Source organism: Cheilinus undulatus, linkage group 17 (genome assembly GCF_018320785.1).
Source record: "Cheilinus undulatus linkage group 17, ASM1832078v1, whole genome shotgun sequence".
NCBI lineage: Eukaryota > Metazoa > Chordata > Actinopteri > Labriformes > Labridae > Cheilinus > Cheilinus undulatus.
In genome coordinates, this window is record NC_054881.1 from 12,525,860 (window position 1) to 12,542,818 (window position 16,959).

At 40.0% G+C, this 16,959-nt stretch overlaps 1 protein-coding gene across 1 annotated transcript in view; it reads left to right on the plus strand.

Moving 5' to 3' along the window:
• The window catches only part of LOC121524927 (astrotactin-2-like), a 615,575-nt gene that overhangs the window by 102,768 nt on the left and 495,848 nt on the right, over window positions 1-16,959 (plus strand). The window contains exon 2 of the mRNA XM_041810517.1: window positions 7,634-7,821. Within this exon, the coding sequence (XP_041666451.1) occupies window positions 7,634-7,821 (188 nt within the window). The remainder of the gene's footprint in view (window positions 1-7,633; window positions 7,822-16,959) is intronic.

Here is a 16,959-nt window from a genome sequence, read left to right on the forward strand (position 1 = left end):
GTGAAAGCTGCCCACGCCATAGGCACTAATGGAACCTAATGCCATCAGAGATGCAGGCTTCTGAGCTGTGTGCTGATCCCAAGTTGGATGGCCCCTCTACTCTGTAGTCCTCAGGACATGGTGTCCGTGGTTCCCAAAAAGAATTTCAAATTTTTTGTCATCTGACCACAGAACAGTTTTCCATTTTCCATCAGTCCATTTTAAATGAGCTTTGGCCCAGAGAATATCAGCCACTCTTGGGAAAGCTTGCCAGTGTTTCAAGTTTTCTCCATTTGTGGATAGTGGCTCTCATCATGTCTTGCTGGAGTCCCAAAGCCTTTGAAATGACTTTTAACCCAATCCAGACTGATACATGACTTTGTTTCTCATCTGTTCTCATCTGTTCCAGACGTTTAAGCTGCCCATGACATAGATACTAAATCCCCTTAATGCCAATTGTATCTTATTTGGTACACTTTAGCTAGACTATTTCAAATCAACATGATTAATAAATTACTCATATACCTTTTTAATACAATCAGATATATGATAAAAAAAAATGCCTCCAGCAGATTAGCAGTTGCCAAAAATGGCTTATGTATCAAATATGATACAAAAATATATGTGAAATTGTATGGCAATTTTTCTTTGTTGTATTTTGGTAGAAGGTTAGATAAATGTCTCTGTTCTAAAAAGTAAGAATGTTCTGGCTATTGTTTGAGTTATCAGGCTTTAAGGGGCTAATGCAGCCCCATACCATGGGGATGCAGGTTTTGAACCATGCACTGATAACGAGTTGTATGGTCACTCTCATCTTTTGTCTGCAGGACACAGTGTCAATGGTTTGCAAAAAGAATTTCAAATTTTGATTCATTTGACCACAAAACAGTTTTCCATTTTTCCCTCATTCTGTTTTACATGAGCTTTGGCCCAAAGCAGATGTCAGGCACTCCTGTGAAGGTTTGCTACTGTTCCTAGTTTTCTCCACTTGTGGATAATGGCACACATCATGTTTTGCTGGAGTCTGTTTTTTTTCCATAATAAATGAAATCATCATTTGGAAACTGCATTTTATATTTATTCAGGTTGTTTCTAAACGTAAATATTTAAACATTTAAGTAAGACAGAAATTCATTGTACTTTGAAAAAGATTTAAAAAATAAACTATTTCTATAGGTTGATAAATGTAGTTTGCATTTATAAAGAAATTATCAGCATTTATATCGAGCATTCACCTTTTTCTACCAGTTCCCTGGAACAATAGAAAACACCAGTGCAGCCACTCTTTTGTATATTCAGAGAAATGATTCAACATTCTCCCAGGTTTCTCTTATTTGAGCCTGTTTTGAATAATGTGACAACCATTATTTCTCTCTGTCTGCCTCCTCCTGGAGCTTTATGGCCACAGCTTTGATAACCCAGAAGAAAAACACAAGTACTTCAAATGAGCTGTACCTCCCTGTAAGGATCCAAGCCTGCATATGTGTCACCATTCCTTTGAGATCCTTCCAGTTAATGGAGACATTCTTCCCCGAGTCTATGAAATCTTCACAATGGCTTCCTTCCTGTGGGTCGTCCTTGGACTCAGAATCCACTGTACATTGCTGACACCCTTGCTGGGAGCATACCGACTGTAGCCACACATGCACCGTCATGCACATATACATTAATAATGTTCCTCCTAATGAATTACAAGCAGACCTTGAGGCCATACACCTATATCCCAGTAATGTCTGGCTAGGCGCCCAATGACAAGCCTCATAGCACAAAAGCAAGGACGGGCACACACAATAGCACACAATCACACACACAGAAACCTTTTTGTCTTTAAATAGCATGCTTACTGTGCTTCCTCATCTACATAACAATCAAACAAAGGCAGGTAACAGCCCTAGAAACTCTATTACCGTCCATCCATCCTGCGTGTGATTGCTTCCATTACAGCAAGACTGGCTTTGCAGTTATTCTGCACAAACATCCTTTTTAATTTGGATCAAACTGTCATTGTTGTGCATAAGTGGAGTTATTTAAAGCTACATGGGATGCATATGAGCAAGGTAAATATGACAAGCTCATGATAAGCGCTACAGAGAGCTGGTAACAGATGGCAGAAGGCGCTTCCCTGTCGGCCCGGCGGACAAAGCTCCATCGCCTGTCAAGGTGAAAGGTTAAGCAGTGTGTCTTCGGCCTGTGGATTAAATATAAAGAGCTGAATAGCCAGGCGTTTGAGAATTTCACACCCAACAAAATTTTATCATAAGCTGGACTCAGCAAAAGTAAAGAAGACCTCACTTTGACAAGAGAGACGGAGGTTAGAAGCACAGATTGTGGAAAATATGACTATAGTCAGTTTGGTCCTCAGTAGTTCACAGGTGTGCTCTTGGGTTAAAACAGCCAACTGACCAAGCCAAAGAAGAAAATGCAATTTCTTTTAGAATTGTTCCAATACTGATACCAGTTTCAGAAATATGTCTGATGCTGCCCGGCACTACTCTATACTCTGGGACTAACTGGAACTTCAAATTGATAGTTCAAGTCAAGTAGCTACCAAATGCTAATTCAACACTTGAAATCATGAAATAATTGTCCAAATACTTTTGAACCTCTGATAATAAAAGTCCTCTGAATAAAATGGCTGTGATTCCTAAATGGATAATGGTTTGTTTTTTGTGAAAGCTTAAAGCCCTTCAGCTGAAACACTTTAGTCTCACTTTGATGGTTTCATTCCAGTCCAATGTGGTGGTAAAGAGAGGCAAACTCATCAAATACATTTTGGTGACAATCCAAATACTTTGAAAACATTTGATTTTTTGTAAATGTTGGTGCCCTTTGCAGAAGTCACTTATAAGGTGTCCCACTTGGTATTTTATTAGGCCCCCTTTCAGTGTTTTAGCTGACTGCCAGGGTCAGCCCTTTACATGGGTCAGGATTTAGCTGTACTGAAAGCTGTTTGCAATGGCTGCCTCCAGGGCAGTGATTACCTCTGATGTAGCTTTAGCATAGCGTCAGTTTTACTAGAACTGTAATATGTTTCTGAATGAAATAAAGAATAAAAACAACACTGAAAGCTTTCAGGCAAGAAAAGATGTTTTCACTCCTCTCCCAGTCTGCTTTGGCGTGGGGCTTGCATTCATTGCAAGTGGAGTTTGCTGGTGTATTCAATGGCTGCTGCCGCGGTAGCCATTAGCTTGGATGTAGCTGTAAGAAAGCAACAGTTTAATCAGAATTGGAGCACATTTCTATTTAAAACAAGAGCATAGAGCTACACTGGGAGCTTGTCTTGGCGTAGGAGATGTTTTTGTACATCCCTCGACTGTCCTTGGCAACAATTTTATTTGCCGAGAAGCTCTGCCATTGACAGTCTACCCCAATGGTAGCCTGTCAGCGCAAGAGTCGTTTATGAGCACATCATTTTGTCTTGTCGCTATGACTGGCCTGTCATGAATGTGACAGACAGAACTTTGCTCCAATCACCTTGCATGTTTTTTCAAAAGCTCTGCCTTTCCTAAATGCTTTCTATGGAAGCTTTCTCACAGGAATGTGAAATATATCCATACAATGGATATACTGTATAAAACAGTCTATCTGGACTGTCAGGTTAGATGTGTACTGCAGACAGGGCTTTATGTTTTAAACTTTTGGGATCCTTCAATTCTCTATCCACAGACATAAGGGACATCACAATTACATACACCTGAAACCACCTTACCAGAACACACAATTCAACCAGGCATTTCTACAGGCTTCCCAGATAGTTGCGGTCAGACATATATAAGGTTTAACCCAGTCGTGTTCTTTTAGTAGTTGTAAGGTCGTAAAGTGTCCTACAAAGGGTCTGGTTAGGCCCCACATCTGTTTTTCTTTTAGTAACATAGAAGATGTTCCACAGGATAACTGGTAGGCGCCCATTTGTCTTTTTCTTTTAATCATTCCAAAAGTATCTGATAGGGCAACTAACAAGACCCCTTTCTGTTTTTCTTTTAGTCACTTTTAGGTCTCGTAGACGGTAACTGGTAGGCCCCTTTCTGTTTTTCTTTCAGTCATTTGTAAGATATCCCACAGGTTAACTGAGTAGGCCCCATCCGTTTTTCATCAAGTCATTCCCAAGGTGTCCCACAGGGTAACTGATCTGGCCTCTTTCAGTTTTTCATTTAGTCAATTTTAAGGTATCCTACAACATAACATGGTAGGCCCCTTTCTGTATTTCTTTCAGTCATTTGAAAGGTGAGGTGTCCCATAGGGTAACTGGTTCCACCCCTTTCTGTTTTTCTCTGAGTCACTGGTGTCCTAGAAGCTTACTTTATAGGCCCCTTTTTGTTTAATTTTTAGTCATTCCCAAGGTATCCCACAGGGTAACTGAGTAGGCCCTTTTGTTTTTTTGTTTGGTCATTCCTTAGGTGTCCCACAGGGTAACTAAGTAAGCCCCCTTCGGTTTTGTTTTCGTCATTTTTATGGTATCCCACAAGGAAACTGGTTAGGCCTCATTGTGTCTTTTTTGTTTGGCGACTTATGAGGTGTCCCACAGGGACACTGATTAGGCCCCTTCTGTTTTTCTTTCAGGGCCCTTGTCCACAGCTGCCTGTTTTTCAGACTTGCAGTTCTCATTGTCAACCCAAAGTCTGTGTCATCCAGTATTTTTCAGTGCTCAGTGTCTTGAATGTCTATTGAAATACTTGATTTTGTACATTTTTTGGTGAGCATAGACGAATAGTTATGTCTAGCTGATGTCTTGCAGGAAGTTCATACTTTATTTTAAAGGCCTAACCTTTACCCCACAGTTATTTTCCATGGAAAACTTGGAAGAAGTTGTTTCTGCAGGATGCTGTTAATCACCTCATATGACACTTAACCCCTAGTCTGAAGTCATAAAAAATAACTCCTATAAAATCTGCCAGTCTTCATGCTGATGGTGTCATTAGTGTTTGTAGGCCCTAAAGAGGCGTCTGTATTAGTTTCAGCCCATTTCATTACCAGCTAAAAACTCCTCACAGAAGCTTTAATGAGATCCGCCGATGTCTTAGCCGCTGTCTCTTCTCCATGCTCCCTCCCTGCACTGGAGGGGCCGTGGCACTATCGAGCAGAGCTCACATAACCCTCCCCTGCCGTCCGTGTCCTCTGACCCAAAGTCAGTGGGTTAATAACCAGCTGCAGCGAAAGCCATTTGTCATTTGCTACCTGCCGCTGATAGGAGATGTCAGCACATGTCTATGCCCTTGTCACCCAGCCTCATGACAAATACTGTATCAAGCCTCGCAATCGGAGGCTCCCTGAGGCTCCTTAGTACTCTTCTACTGAACAGCCACTCCCACTTGATAGCATTAGATTCTTGTGCCATGATCCATATCGAGATAAAGTGGTGATCCCTCAGCTCTTTTTCATCTCCTCCTTCCTTTCCCCTATATATTGCAATTGGGTCTGGTTTTTCCTTTTCTTTTTTCCTTTGTACATTTCTGCTCTTTCTTGCTTTTTGCTGTTTCCAGCCCTCCTTTGATGTTTGATACTTAACGCCTGCACTGGCCTGAAGCTAATGGTTTTATATTGGTAGAAAATGTAGAATGATTTATACAGATAAGAAGAGGACATTGAATGGTGCAATGGCAATATCACAACTGCTCTGGACACATGAATTTAATCTGGCTTGGTAACTGTATTATTTTCCTTTGGAGAAGTTTTCTGTTTGTGTTTCTTGGCCGACAAAAACTAGAAGTGTAAACAAATGGAGTAAGTCTTTCCAATCTGGGACTCATTTTGCCCATAATTGAAGTGCTGTATTGATTGTGATGGCTTAAACATTTGTGAGGCTTGCCACTTATTAATTTTGAATTTAGACAAATCTCCCCCTAATACCGTCAGTGCAAAAGTTGTCATTATAAAGATTTCATCAAAGCATTTAAGCAATGCATTGGCTTGACAGTAATCCTTGCCGAGCCAACTGCACAAATGCATCAAATTTTGACAGCTTAAGAAGTCTGTCCAGCTATTCAGGAGTTCAGGGTTTCTAGCTACAACACAGTGTTGATGTGCAAGGCTGTGAACTGCACAAGAATACTAATTTAAAGTAGCATTTGAGCCTCTCTTTGTTCTTAAGTTGATGAAGATATTATTCAAAATAGACTTTGCAAAACATTAAGTCTGCAAGAAAATTAACCACAAAAAGGATACTGACTGGAAAGAGCAATCATGGCAATCTTTATCTTTCAGAGCAGCTTTCCAAGTCATCTTCAGGACACATTGTTGAATATCAGTTACTGCCGTTTAATATTAAATCAAAATATATAACAGATCATCCACTACCTTTCTTAGTCATTTCTACGTTCTCCCATGAGGTCACTAGTTAGGCCCTTTTGGTTTTCTGTCATCTATTCCTTGATATCCGACAGATTAAGAAGCTGGTTTTCCTTTAGTCTTCCTTTGGTGTCCCACAGGGAAACTGGTCAGGCCCCCTTCTGTTTTTTCTCTTAGTAAATACTTAAACATCCCAAAAATTTAACAAATTATCTGGTTCTCATTTGGTCTTGCAAGGGGACTGGTTAGGCCGCCTTCTGTTGGTCTTTTAATCAGTTGTATGGTGTCCCACATCTTAACTGGTTAGGCCCCCTTCTGATTTTCTCACAGTCAATCCTTAGCTGTCCCACAAAGTACCTGCTTCACTGGTTCTCATTAAGTCCCCTTTGTTTTTTTTTTGTTTTTTTGTTTTTTTTTTTCTGAGATACCCCACAAGGCAACCATTTATGCCTCCTCTGTCATCCATTCCTTGATATCTGACAGGTTAAGAAGTTAGCTGGTTCTCCTTTAGTCTTCCTTTGGTGTCCCACAGGGAAACTGGTTAGGCCCCATTCTATTTTTCTACTAGTCAATTCTTAGCTGTCCCACAAATTAACAAGTTAGCTGGTTCTCATGTCTTGCTTTGGTGTCCAACAAGGTAACTGGTTAGGCCCCCTTCTGTTGGTCTTTTAATCAGTCTAAAGGTTCTCCAAAAGGGAGCCAATTAGGTCCCTGTGTTTTTCTGTTAGTCACTTGCAAATAACTCTTTAGGCCCCCTTCTTTTTTACTTTCTAGTCATTATTCTCAGCCTTCAAAGTGAAGGCTTTTTTATTTTAGTCATTTATAAGGTGTCCCACAAGGTAGTTGTTAAGGCTCCCTTCCAGTTTTTCTTTTAGGGCTCACGTTCACAGCTGCTTTTTCCACTGAGGTTTATGTTTTTGCCACAAAGCCAATGTAGTCCAGCATTTTTCAGCAATTGGCATCTTGAATGGTTAATCACCCTTAACTGCTGCTTAGCTAGGCCAGGATACCCTTCCATTATTCACGTTTCATAGTTATTTTTCATTGCGTAAAGACAGTTTTAAGCAATTTAACACAGATCTAATGAATACTACCAAAAAATTTTGCAATCTAGTAACAGTATACGCTAGAAAGAAGAGGTCTGAAACTGAGGTTGTGGGTGCTGCCAATGGGAAAAATACAGAGCGCCTCTGGACACACATTCCTGAGGCATCCCACAAGGTTACTGATAAGGCCCCTTTCTGTTTTTACAGCACTAAACCATGGTACATCCTCCCACAAGTCCTTGAAGTCTCACTCTTTGTTGACTCTATCATAGTTCTTTAAAAATATATTTTCTCATACATGTTTCTCTTTTTTCTCTTTGCAGAGATGTCCGGTACGGGAGAAGATATTTCTCAGGTCCACTGGAAACAGCAGTGGCTGGAAAATGGGACACTGTACTTCCACGTGTCCATGACCGAGTCTGAGCTTCTGCCTCAGACGACACAGCCAACGGCCCGAGAGCCTGCGCACGTCCTGCATGAGCACATGCACCTGCTGCACATCTCAGTCATGGTAAGTCCTGAGCACCATCTCCCATGACTGCAATGCTTACAGAAACAGTTTTGAACATCACTTTTGTGGGTAATTGTGACAGCTTTTATGTGGTGATTTCAAGTGTCAAGTGCAGCTGCTGGTCGTAGGCCCCCTTTTTTCTGCAAGTCCATTTCACATCATGTCATAACTTCAGTTTGACATTCAAAGAAAGAGAGTGCAGTAGGGTAGCGTGGGCATTTAAGTCTCTGAAGGGAAATATATTCTCATTTGGTGGTTGTCAGATAAAGTCCTGTCAAACTCAAGGAAAATCACAGCACAACGTGGCACAGCAAATGCCATCCACATACATCACTGATGTAGGAAGTACATGAGCCTGTACTGTACAGCTAACACACCAGGCAGCCTTAAACTGCTTTGCTAGTCACAACAGCTTCTCCAGCTTTTTAATCTTTCTGTTATGAAGTGCCTCTTAGAGCACAGGGTTTTTTTGTTCTTTGGAAACACACGTCATTCAAAGAGATTTATTGAAAGGGAGGCATGGCTTGTTACAGAGGCCTTTGATAGAACAATATGTCAGTTTATAAAAAATTATTCTGTACAATGGGCTGTTCTGTTGAAGAGCAGTTAAAATTCTGACAGACAATTCATTAAAAGTTAAAGCTACTGTGAGGAGTGTGTAGTTTGCTATAAAACAGACTGTAATTTATACTGATAACTTCATATGTTCAACAAAAGCAATCAATAGCATCTGTGAGAAGATGAACTCTTTCTGTATAGCAATTTCAAATTCCTAAAATCACTGCAGAAGTGTAAGCATCTTATCTTTGTGAACAATCCAAAGCAAACATTCATGCTGATTCATACATTTGACTGATCTGGATTTTGCTGATGATGCTGTGATTCTTGTGGAAACTGTTGATGTGGGGGCGCTTTACTTGTTGAGTGAGGAGGTTGAAGCGTAGGGAATGTGCGTTGCCTGGGCCAAGATAAAGATCCAGGCGTTTAGGGATGTCTTGGATGCTGTCGTCGAATCTGTGTCTGCGAATAGTGAGAGTGTGGAAGTTGTAGTGCCGTACATCCCCCTTGGCAGCATATTCCTTCGATCTGCTCACTGCCAGGCTGAGATCAAACGCAGACTTTAACCTGTGCATGGGGCGATGGGTTCGCTGACCAAGACAGTGTTGCATTGCATGCGGATGAAAATTCTGAATCTTTTAGTCCTTGGTCCTTCTGGTCTTATTATTCTCTTGTGAGCCCTGGACGTTGAATGATGGCCAGAGGCGCCGCCTTGATTCGTTTGTGACAACTTCTCCTCGGCACATTTTTAGGTATTGTTGGCAAGACCATTAGTCCAATGCTGACATGCTCAGGAAAACTGGGGTTTTGCAGGGTCAGCTGCTTGATATTGGAATGGCAGGTGAAATTTTGTGGGCACCTGGCACTTTTGGCTGGATGTAAATATGAAAGGTCAGTGCTTAGCATGTTGTAGGAACAGCCCAGTATGGCATTCTTTTAAATTATGAAATGAAAATACAATTGAATGTACACTCCTGAAGGTTGTAATACACCTACTTAAACTAAGTGATGAGTAACCACATTAAGCCTGATATTGATCTGCAAAGAGGAATGAAGGCAGCTAACTTTAGCCACTCTCTACTCAGCACCCCAGCCTCACATCATGTACCAATTGATACAATGACTGTTAAATTTTACTTTCAAGTAGTCAGTTAAATGAAACTTGTGGGCATTGAGTAGGCTAGGAAAATTGCTGCCTGGGAACACCACTATCGCCAACATTTCTTCTTTCTTACTTAGTTGTGGATGTCATTCTGATGCATATCCTAAAGTCAGGGATGTTGTTGCCAGAACTCACAGAACTTTTCCTCCATCTTGTAGTTTCATCTCACAGCGCCAACTTCACTGCACTTTAAGTGCTTTGCCATTTGGTTTGTTTACATCTGTGACTGCTGTACATGCTGGTTGTGATGTCCAAGATGTGTCCTATTGTTCTTCACTGTGACACACTACATGACAGATCCTTACAACTGTTGGCTTGGGCAATAATCGTCCTGACTTGACTTACTATATTTCAACAGCAAATCCACTGGTGCCTTTAATTGAACATGATTTTTAGGTTTTACAATACTGTGCATACATTTTGGGCATGTTTGGGGCAAAAAGTGAAGCTACAGTAAGGCGTAGATTTGGTAAAGTAAGCTGCCCGGGGGGCACCATTGGGCAGGAGGGAGGATTGACACAACCCTGGAAGCGCTCTGGATGTCCTTGCGTATTCCGGGGGCAGGGGGAAATAATCTTAAACAACAAAGTCCACACCTTTAGGGCAGAATAAATGGTGGATGTGGCAAGTAAGCATGGCCTAGGCTACCAGCAGGTAGTAGAGATGCTGCAAGCCCCTGGCCATGCTATGGATGTCCAGAGGGCCTGAAAACCACCAGTGGTCTCTGATGCGTCAATGGGGTGAAAAGACCCGGACAAAATAAAAAGGCCATCGAGCTTGACCTTTGCTGCCTCCAGCCCTGGGTTGTGGCACAACAGGCCATGACTGTATATAGAAGTGCAACCAGGCTTTCACTCTGATGGGTACAAGTCCAGGTAAAGAAATTTGGACTACAAATATCTGACTTAAATATGTTGTATTTGTGCAGTTTAGACTCTTTTTGTCTTTAGTTTGCTCATGATGGCTTTGGTTTAAATAATGACTGAAGATCTATGTTTTTTTAATGCTTTGGTACCTTTCAGTACTATCAATCATTCAAATAGCAGAGATCATAGTGTTTTTAAACATGGTATCAAAACATATCAAAGTATCGCAAAATTCTGACAACCTTAACCCCTGATACCTTCCTTTTTTGATTAGATTGACAGTCATCTCTATCTGCTTGCATGCAGCATCTCCCCATCAGAGATGCTTTTAAGTGTCTCATCTCTTCTTGTTAACTTGTTGTGCACCTCTGGCTGTGTGTTTTTACAGCTCCTTCCTCCTTCAACAGTCTTACTTTTCTTCCCCTAACCTTCACCCACTTCTGAAATTCAAACTTTTCAGGCTTCAAGTCTCGTGTTTTTTTGCTTCCACTCTGTTGTTGACTTTTTCTACCTCACCTTCTCCTTTCACATCCCACCACCTTCACTATTTCTGGCTGTGCCCCACTCTTCTTCTCCTCCGTGCACCATCTCCTCGCTCTCTTCCACCTCCACGTTCTCTTGAATCCTCTCACCTCTCCTGCTCACAGCTCCATCCATCCTCCATCACCCTCAGAGCACTGCTGGTGACACGTATTTGAAGGTGTGCTAGTATGTATACCAGTGTGACTACTCTGAAAGCTGACATAAACATGAATTAAACATTTGGAATAAATATTGCTGCCATTTGGGTTTATGTCATATTTAGTGTTAAACTGACAACAAAGTTAGAGATCCATGCCTGACAAGGAGACATTTTTGTTTTTTTATTTAACTTTCATTTAGCCAGGTTTGGCCTTGTGGGATCAGAGAACTTTTTCCTGAGTAAATGTAAAGAATAGCATGAAGTGCACCTTGAGTACTAAAAAACAGCTAAATTAAATTGGATAAAAAGTACATTAAAAAATGATCAGATGACATATTTACACAACTTTAGCCTTGACTTCCTGTGCCTCTCTTTATTTTGTTTTAACCAGGTTTCAATGAATAAATGAAACTTGTCCACAATAGCACAGGAAGACTCATACTAGGATGGACATTTTTTTTTTTAATATATGAACAATTAAAGATTTCATGTGACCTTATGTAATTATTATGACTATATAAGAAAGAATACAATGACATGCCAGACCATATCATGCAGTATAATACAGCATCATACAATCTGATGCGTCTTACCTGGGCTGTGGAGAAAAAGAACTGGACTGTTGCCCAGTGGTCCAAAGTCCTCTTTTCAGATGAAAGTACATTTTGCATGTCATTTGGAAATCAAGGTCCCAGAGTCTGGAGGAGTGGAGAGAATCCACGTTGCTTGAAGTCCAGTGTGAAGTTTCCACAGTCAGTGATGATTTGGGCTGCCATGGCATCTGCTGGTGTTGGTCCACTCTGTTTTCTGAAGTCCACAGTCAACGCAGCCATCTACCAGGACATTTTAGAGCACTTCATGCTTCCTTCTGCTGACAAGCTTTATGGAGATGCTGGTTTCATTTTCCAGCAGGACTTGGCACCTGCTCACACTGCCAAAGGTACCAAAAGCTGGTTCAATGACCATGGTGTTACTGTGATTGATTGGCCAGCAACCACCCTGACCTGAACCCTGTAGAGAATCTATGGGTTATTGTCAAGAGGAAGATGAGAGACACCAGACCCAACAATGCAGATGACCTGAAGGCCGCTATCAAAGCAACCTGGGCTTCCATTACACCTGAGCAGTGCCACAAGCTGATCGCCTCCATGCCACGCAGCATTGATGCAGTAATTGATGCAAAAGGAGGTCTAACCGAGTATTGAGTGCATAGAAATGAACATACTTTTCAGAAGCCTGACATTTCTGTTTAAAATATCCTTTTTTTATATTGATCTTATGTAATATTCTAATTTTTCGAGACACAGAATTTTGGGTTTTCATTACCTGTAAGCCATAATCATCAACATTTCAAGAAATAATGGCTTGAAATATTTCACTCTATGTGTAATGAGTCTATATAATATATGGGTTTCACTTTCTGAAATTAGTGACAAAAAATATTAAACTTGTTTTTGATATTCTAATTTTTTTGAGATGTACCTGTACATGCATTGATACTGAAAAAGTGTTTTTTGATGTATGCCCTTTCATTTTCTAAAACCCACTTTTCTAAATGTCCTCCATTAAAACATCCAATTATATAATCCTGGCCAATTTGGCTCAGGTCTTTCATTACACTTGTAAAAAGCTGGTGCACATCTCTTGGGTCAAGGGAATTAAACTCTATATGCTTCTCTCTTCCAATATAGAAGTCCTTCATGAGCTCAAATTTTACATTAAGTGAAATGTAAGACTAAACTCAACAAGAGTCCTGGTTTCTCTGCACTGTGTCCTTTTAAAACATATATCTATAAAACATCTAAAAATTCAAAAGCGTGAGACCTTCGATAGATTTTTTTCACATTCATTTCAAAGTCGGTACCCACATGTATTCATTTATTTTTTTGTACATTTAGTTCCCATCATTTCATATCCTGGATCCAGTTTATGGTTGGCATGTGGCTTAGTATGACTCAGAACTCTGAAATGACCATATTGAGAGAAAATGTGGTTATCTGCCTGTTTGTGAGTAGCATGCTGCCTAGTCCAGAATGGAGTCAATCCACTATCAGTCAGTGTTCAACGCCAAAGCCTCATGAAATCCAATGAATAGCGGGCTATAGAGGATGGATGGAACTGGGTCTTTAGAAGATTTTGACAAATCTTAAATAATTATGATGTTATTCTAAGTGTTTGGATAATTAATACTCATTATTTTACTTGTTTTCTTGCTCCTCTGTTAAACATCCTTGGATACATTTTCTGTTTTTGTCATCTGCAACCTATGTTATTCTTCTTTAAAGAACTGTCATGGCCTCCACATTAAAAATTACAACACTATGTCTTTCCTTTCTATGCGAGGAAGCTCCATAGGGTAACCAAATCAGCACTTTTTACATTAAAATCTGAAATGCCAGCTGGCTAATGTAATGCAGTTTCTCAAATCTATTGTATTGGTAACACATCAGAGATTTCTCCAGATTCTCTTAGTCTTTTGATAACGTTATGTACTGTAGATGACGGGCTATTCAAAGTGTTATAAGGAATAGTTTTTCACAAATTGTTCCACAATTTTTATACATATTTGTTTGCACGTTGGTGAACCTCTGCCCATCAGTACTTTTGAGAGACTTTCCCTCTCTGAAATGCTCCTTTTATATCTAGTCACCTTACTGACCTGTTCACAAGTAACAAAATGCCCCTCCACCTTTTTTGTAAGTATCTTTCACTTTACCAGACTTGTGTTGCTTTGTCCCTACTTTTTTGAGATGTGTTGCTGCCATCAAATTCAAAATGAGATAATACTTTTTAATGAAATGTAAACATGTCTCAGTTTCAACATCTGATATGTTGTTTATATTCTATTATGAAAATCATATTGGTTTATGAGATTTGCAAATCACTGCATTCTGGTTCCATTTACATTTTACACAGTGCCCCAACTTTTTTGGAATCTGGTTATATTTATTTCATTGTGATATCTATATCAAATACAAAACTAAATATAAACCCTTCTGTTTTCTTTGTTTGGACAATACATTTGTTCTCAAGTGCATCACCTGAAATCAGTTTTATACCATAGTACTGATGTTTGCTTCTGTTAGCATTAGCCTATTCACTACCTCTGTTGCAAATAAGATGCTGCTATGGGAAATGCTGTTTCATGCTTCTCAAAATTTTTTGCAGGCTTCTTTTACTGACATTTTAAGCTGTGCACTACATATATTACAGAAGGGAATTTGTAACATATCCCCAGGCGAGACTGAACAGAAAAATGTCTACAAAACAGTCTAGGACAATTCATCTTGGATAGTGTCTGGGGAGGGGCATATTTTGGGCTGTAAATTTCCTAAGAAGCTAATCAAATTGAAGTTCTGATCATGAAAAGAAAGCCACTAGGGGACACAGGCACTAAATATTGCTTAGTGCAAATGTCTGCCACTTTGCTGCCATTAGCTTGAATGTAGCTTTAGTATAGAAGCAGTTTTATCAGAACTGGACAATGTTCTGTATAAAATAAAGAGCAAAATGCACTACTGAAACTTCCATAACAGAAAATATGTTTTCACTCATGTGCCAAATGACGTTGGTTTGAATTTGTGATACTTAAGTGAGTATAGGGGTTAGCTGTAGTGTGAGTCAGTATATACTACTATAAACTTTCCCTGTACGAAATGTGCACTACACTGATTACAGGAGGGATTTTTATTGGCAGGAGTAATCATTCAGCACGAGCATCAAGTGAGTTGCATCCCCTTTTTGGAGTCCAGACAGAAGAGAAAAAGTTCCACAACACCATTTAGGCCAATTCACCCTGGATATTCTCTGCAGAGGGGTGTATTTTAGCCGTTAATCTCCTGAGAAATTCAATGAAATTGAAGTTGTGAGCCATAAAATGAAGCCATTAAGAGACACAGGCCCTTAATGTTCATTTTTTCTGGTGTTACTTAGAAATGCATTTAAAACATGATAACTGGCTGAATATTGGACACAAATCTTAAGTGTTGCCTACTAAATTAAGTCATTCCAACCATTTTTGTAGTATTTAAACTTGAAGCCAAATAAATGTGCCATTGGAAGTAGCTTCCTAGCCAAGCAGCCAACCCGTACAAAATCTGATTCTGATTAGTTGTGCCAACATGAGGCATTTTGGTCTGTGCATGATGATGACGCCTCTTTATTTTAAAAAGATATGATTTTAGTTTTATTTTTCATATTTTTTCTAGTGTCCAGATTCAGTTAAAATGCAAACAATAATGGGATCAGATGTTAGTATAAAAATAAATGTTTTTACCGGTTTTGTGAATTCATACCTGTAAACCTAGTGAGAAAATATGATTGTGTTTGTCAGGACTTGTCTTTTTCTAGTCTTGTTTGTCTGCATCTGTATAAAAATGGACAAAATGCAAAGGAAAAAACAGTGAGAAGAGCATATCAAGGCAGGCTGCAGAGGACAGAAGGTGTGGTGGTTTGGCCTCGAGGCCTCGAGGTGTCTCCTGACGCTTTCAGTGAACATCACTGTGTCTGATGTTGTCAGCTCAGGCCCAGGCTGAAGCGTGAGCACTCTATTCTTCTGGCATTGAGCTGTCAGTTTCCCGCTCCCTCACTCACTCAAGCAATCATTTTTCCCAACTCTTGTCTGCTTTTCTCTGTCCTTCCACCACACTTGTCTCTGTTTCTGTGTCGCCTCAGAACAGCAGACAGAGACAGGTGTCTGTTTAAACAAAAGCTTCGAAATGACAGTCGACTGAAGAGATTCTAAAATGCTTTTGCTTGTGCTCATTACTTGTCAATTGTCTTTTTTTCACCACAGTAATTTTATTCAGTTTGTGAAGCACTTTTTTAGCGCTCGTGCAAGTCTATTTATATTTTTTTTATCCACAGAATGTTTATTGTGGAGCCAGTTTCCTTAAAGAGAAACTAAACCCTCAGACCATTTCAGTATTAAATAGTTCTGTTCATCAGTTAGGGTCCCAATTTTGACATTTGAGCACAGAGTGTTTCAATTCTACATTTTGGAAACTGCCCTCTGCATGTTGAAATTTGTGCCATTGGCTAATTTTGTTTGCAAGTGATGTATAAGCTCAACAGCTACCCCACTTTTTCTGTGACCGTTAACTTCACTAATAGCAGCTGACAGCCAAGATTCATGAATCAGAGTGGCCACAATCAGATATGTCCCTGTTGTGGGTTGTAGAGTGCTTTTGCCCAATATTGTGGATAAACAACGTAAAAAAACAAGGCTTTTAACGTACTAGCTTGTCTTCTACATAATCATTGTCATCGTCTCCATGCAAAACCATCTTTTGTGGAAAAACAGCCTTGGAATTCCCAAATAACAGCAGGGCACGGTAGTTTCAGGAGTAAAGATGGACTCAAGCAATCAGTGACTTAGTTGTGAATCTTTCAGATTGTGGGTAATGTAGCACTGTTTAGCGAGATTGCAAATAGAGAGAAGGCAAAATTATGCTAATAGTTTTTTCTCCTTTTTCCTGGGTAACAACTTTAAGTTGTTTGTTGTAGTTTTCAACAAGTCTCAGACTCGTTTCCCGAGGAATCCCAGCCCATTCTTCTTTGGCAAATCTATCAAGCTGCTCAACATTTGATGCTCTTCTGGCATGAACCTTGGTCTTCAGTTGACCCCACAGGTTTTCAATGGGATTCAGGTTTTTTTTTGCAGGCCAGTCAATAACTTTTTCTAAGGTCTTTTGGAGGTAGGTGTTCACAAGGAGCCACGTATGTTTTGTGTCGTCGTCGTGTTGGAAGACAAAGCGACAACCCATACCCAGTTTGCTGCTGATTTCTTCACATATCCCGTTCAGAATGATTATAACGTTATGGCAATCAAATCTGAGAAAGCAGTATGGACTAAATCATGTTGTGGCTAA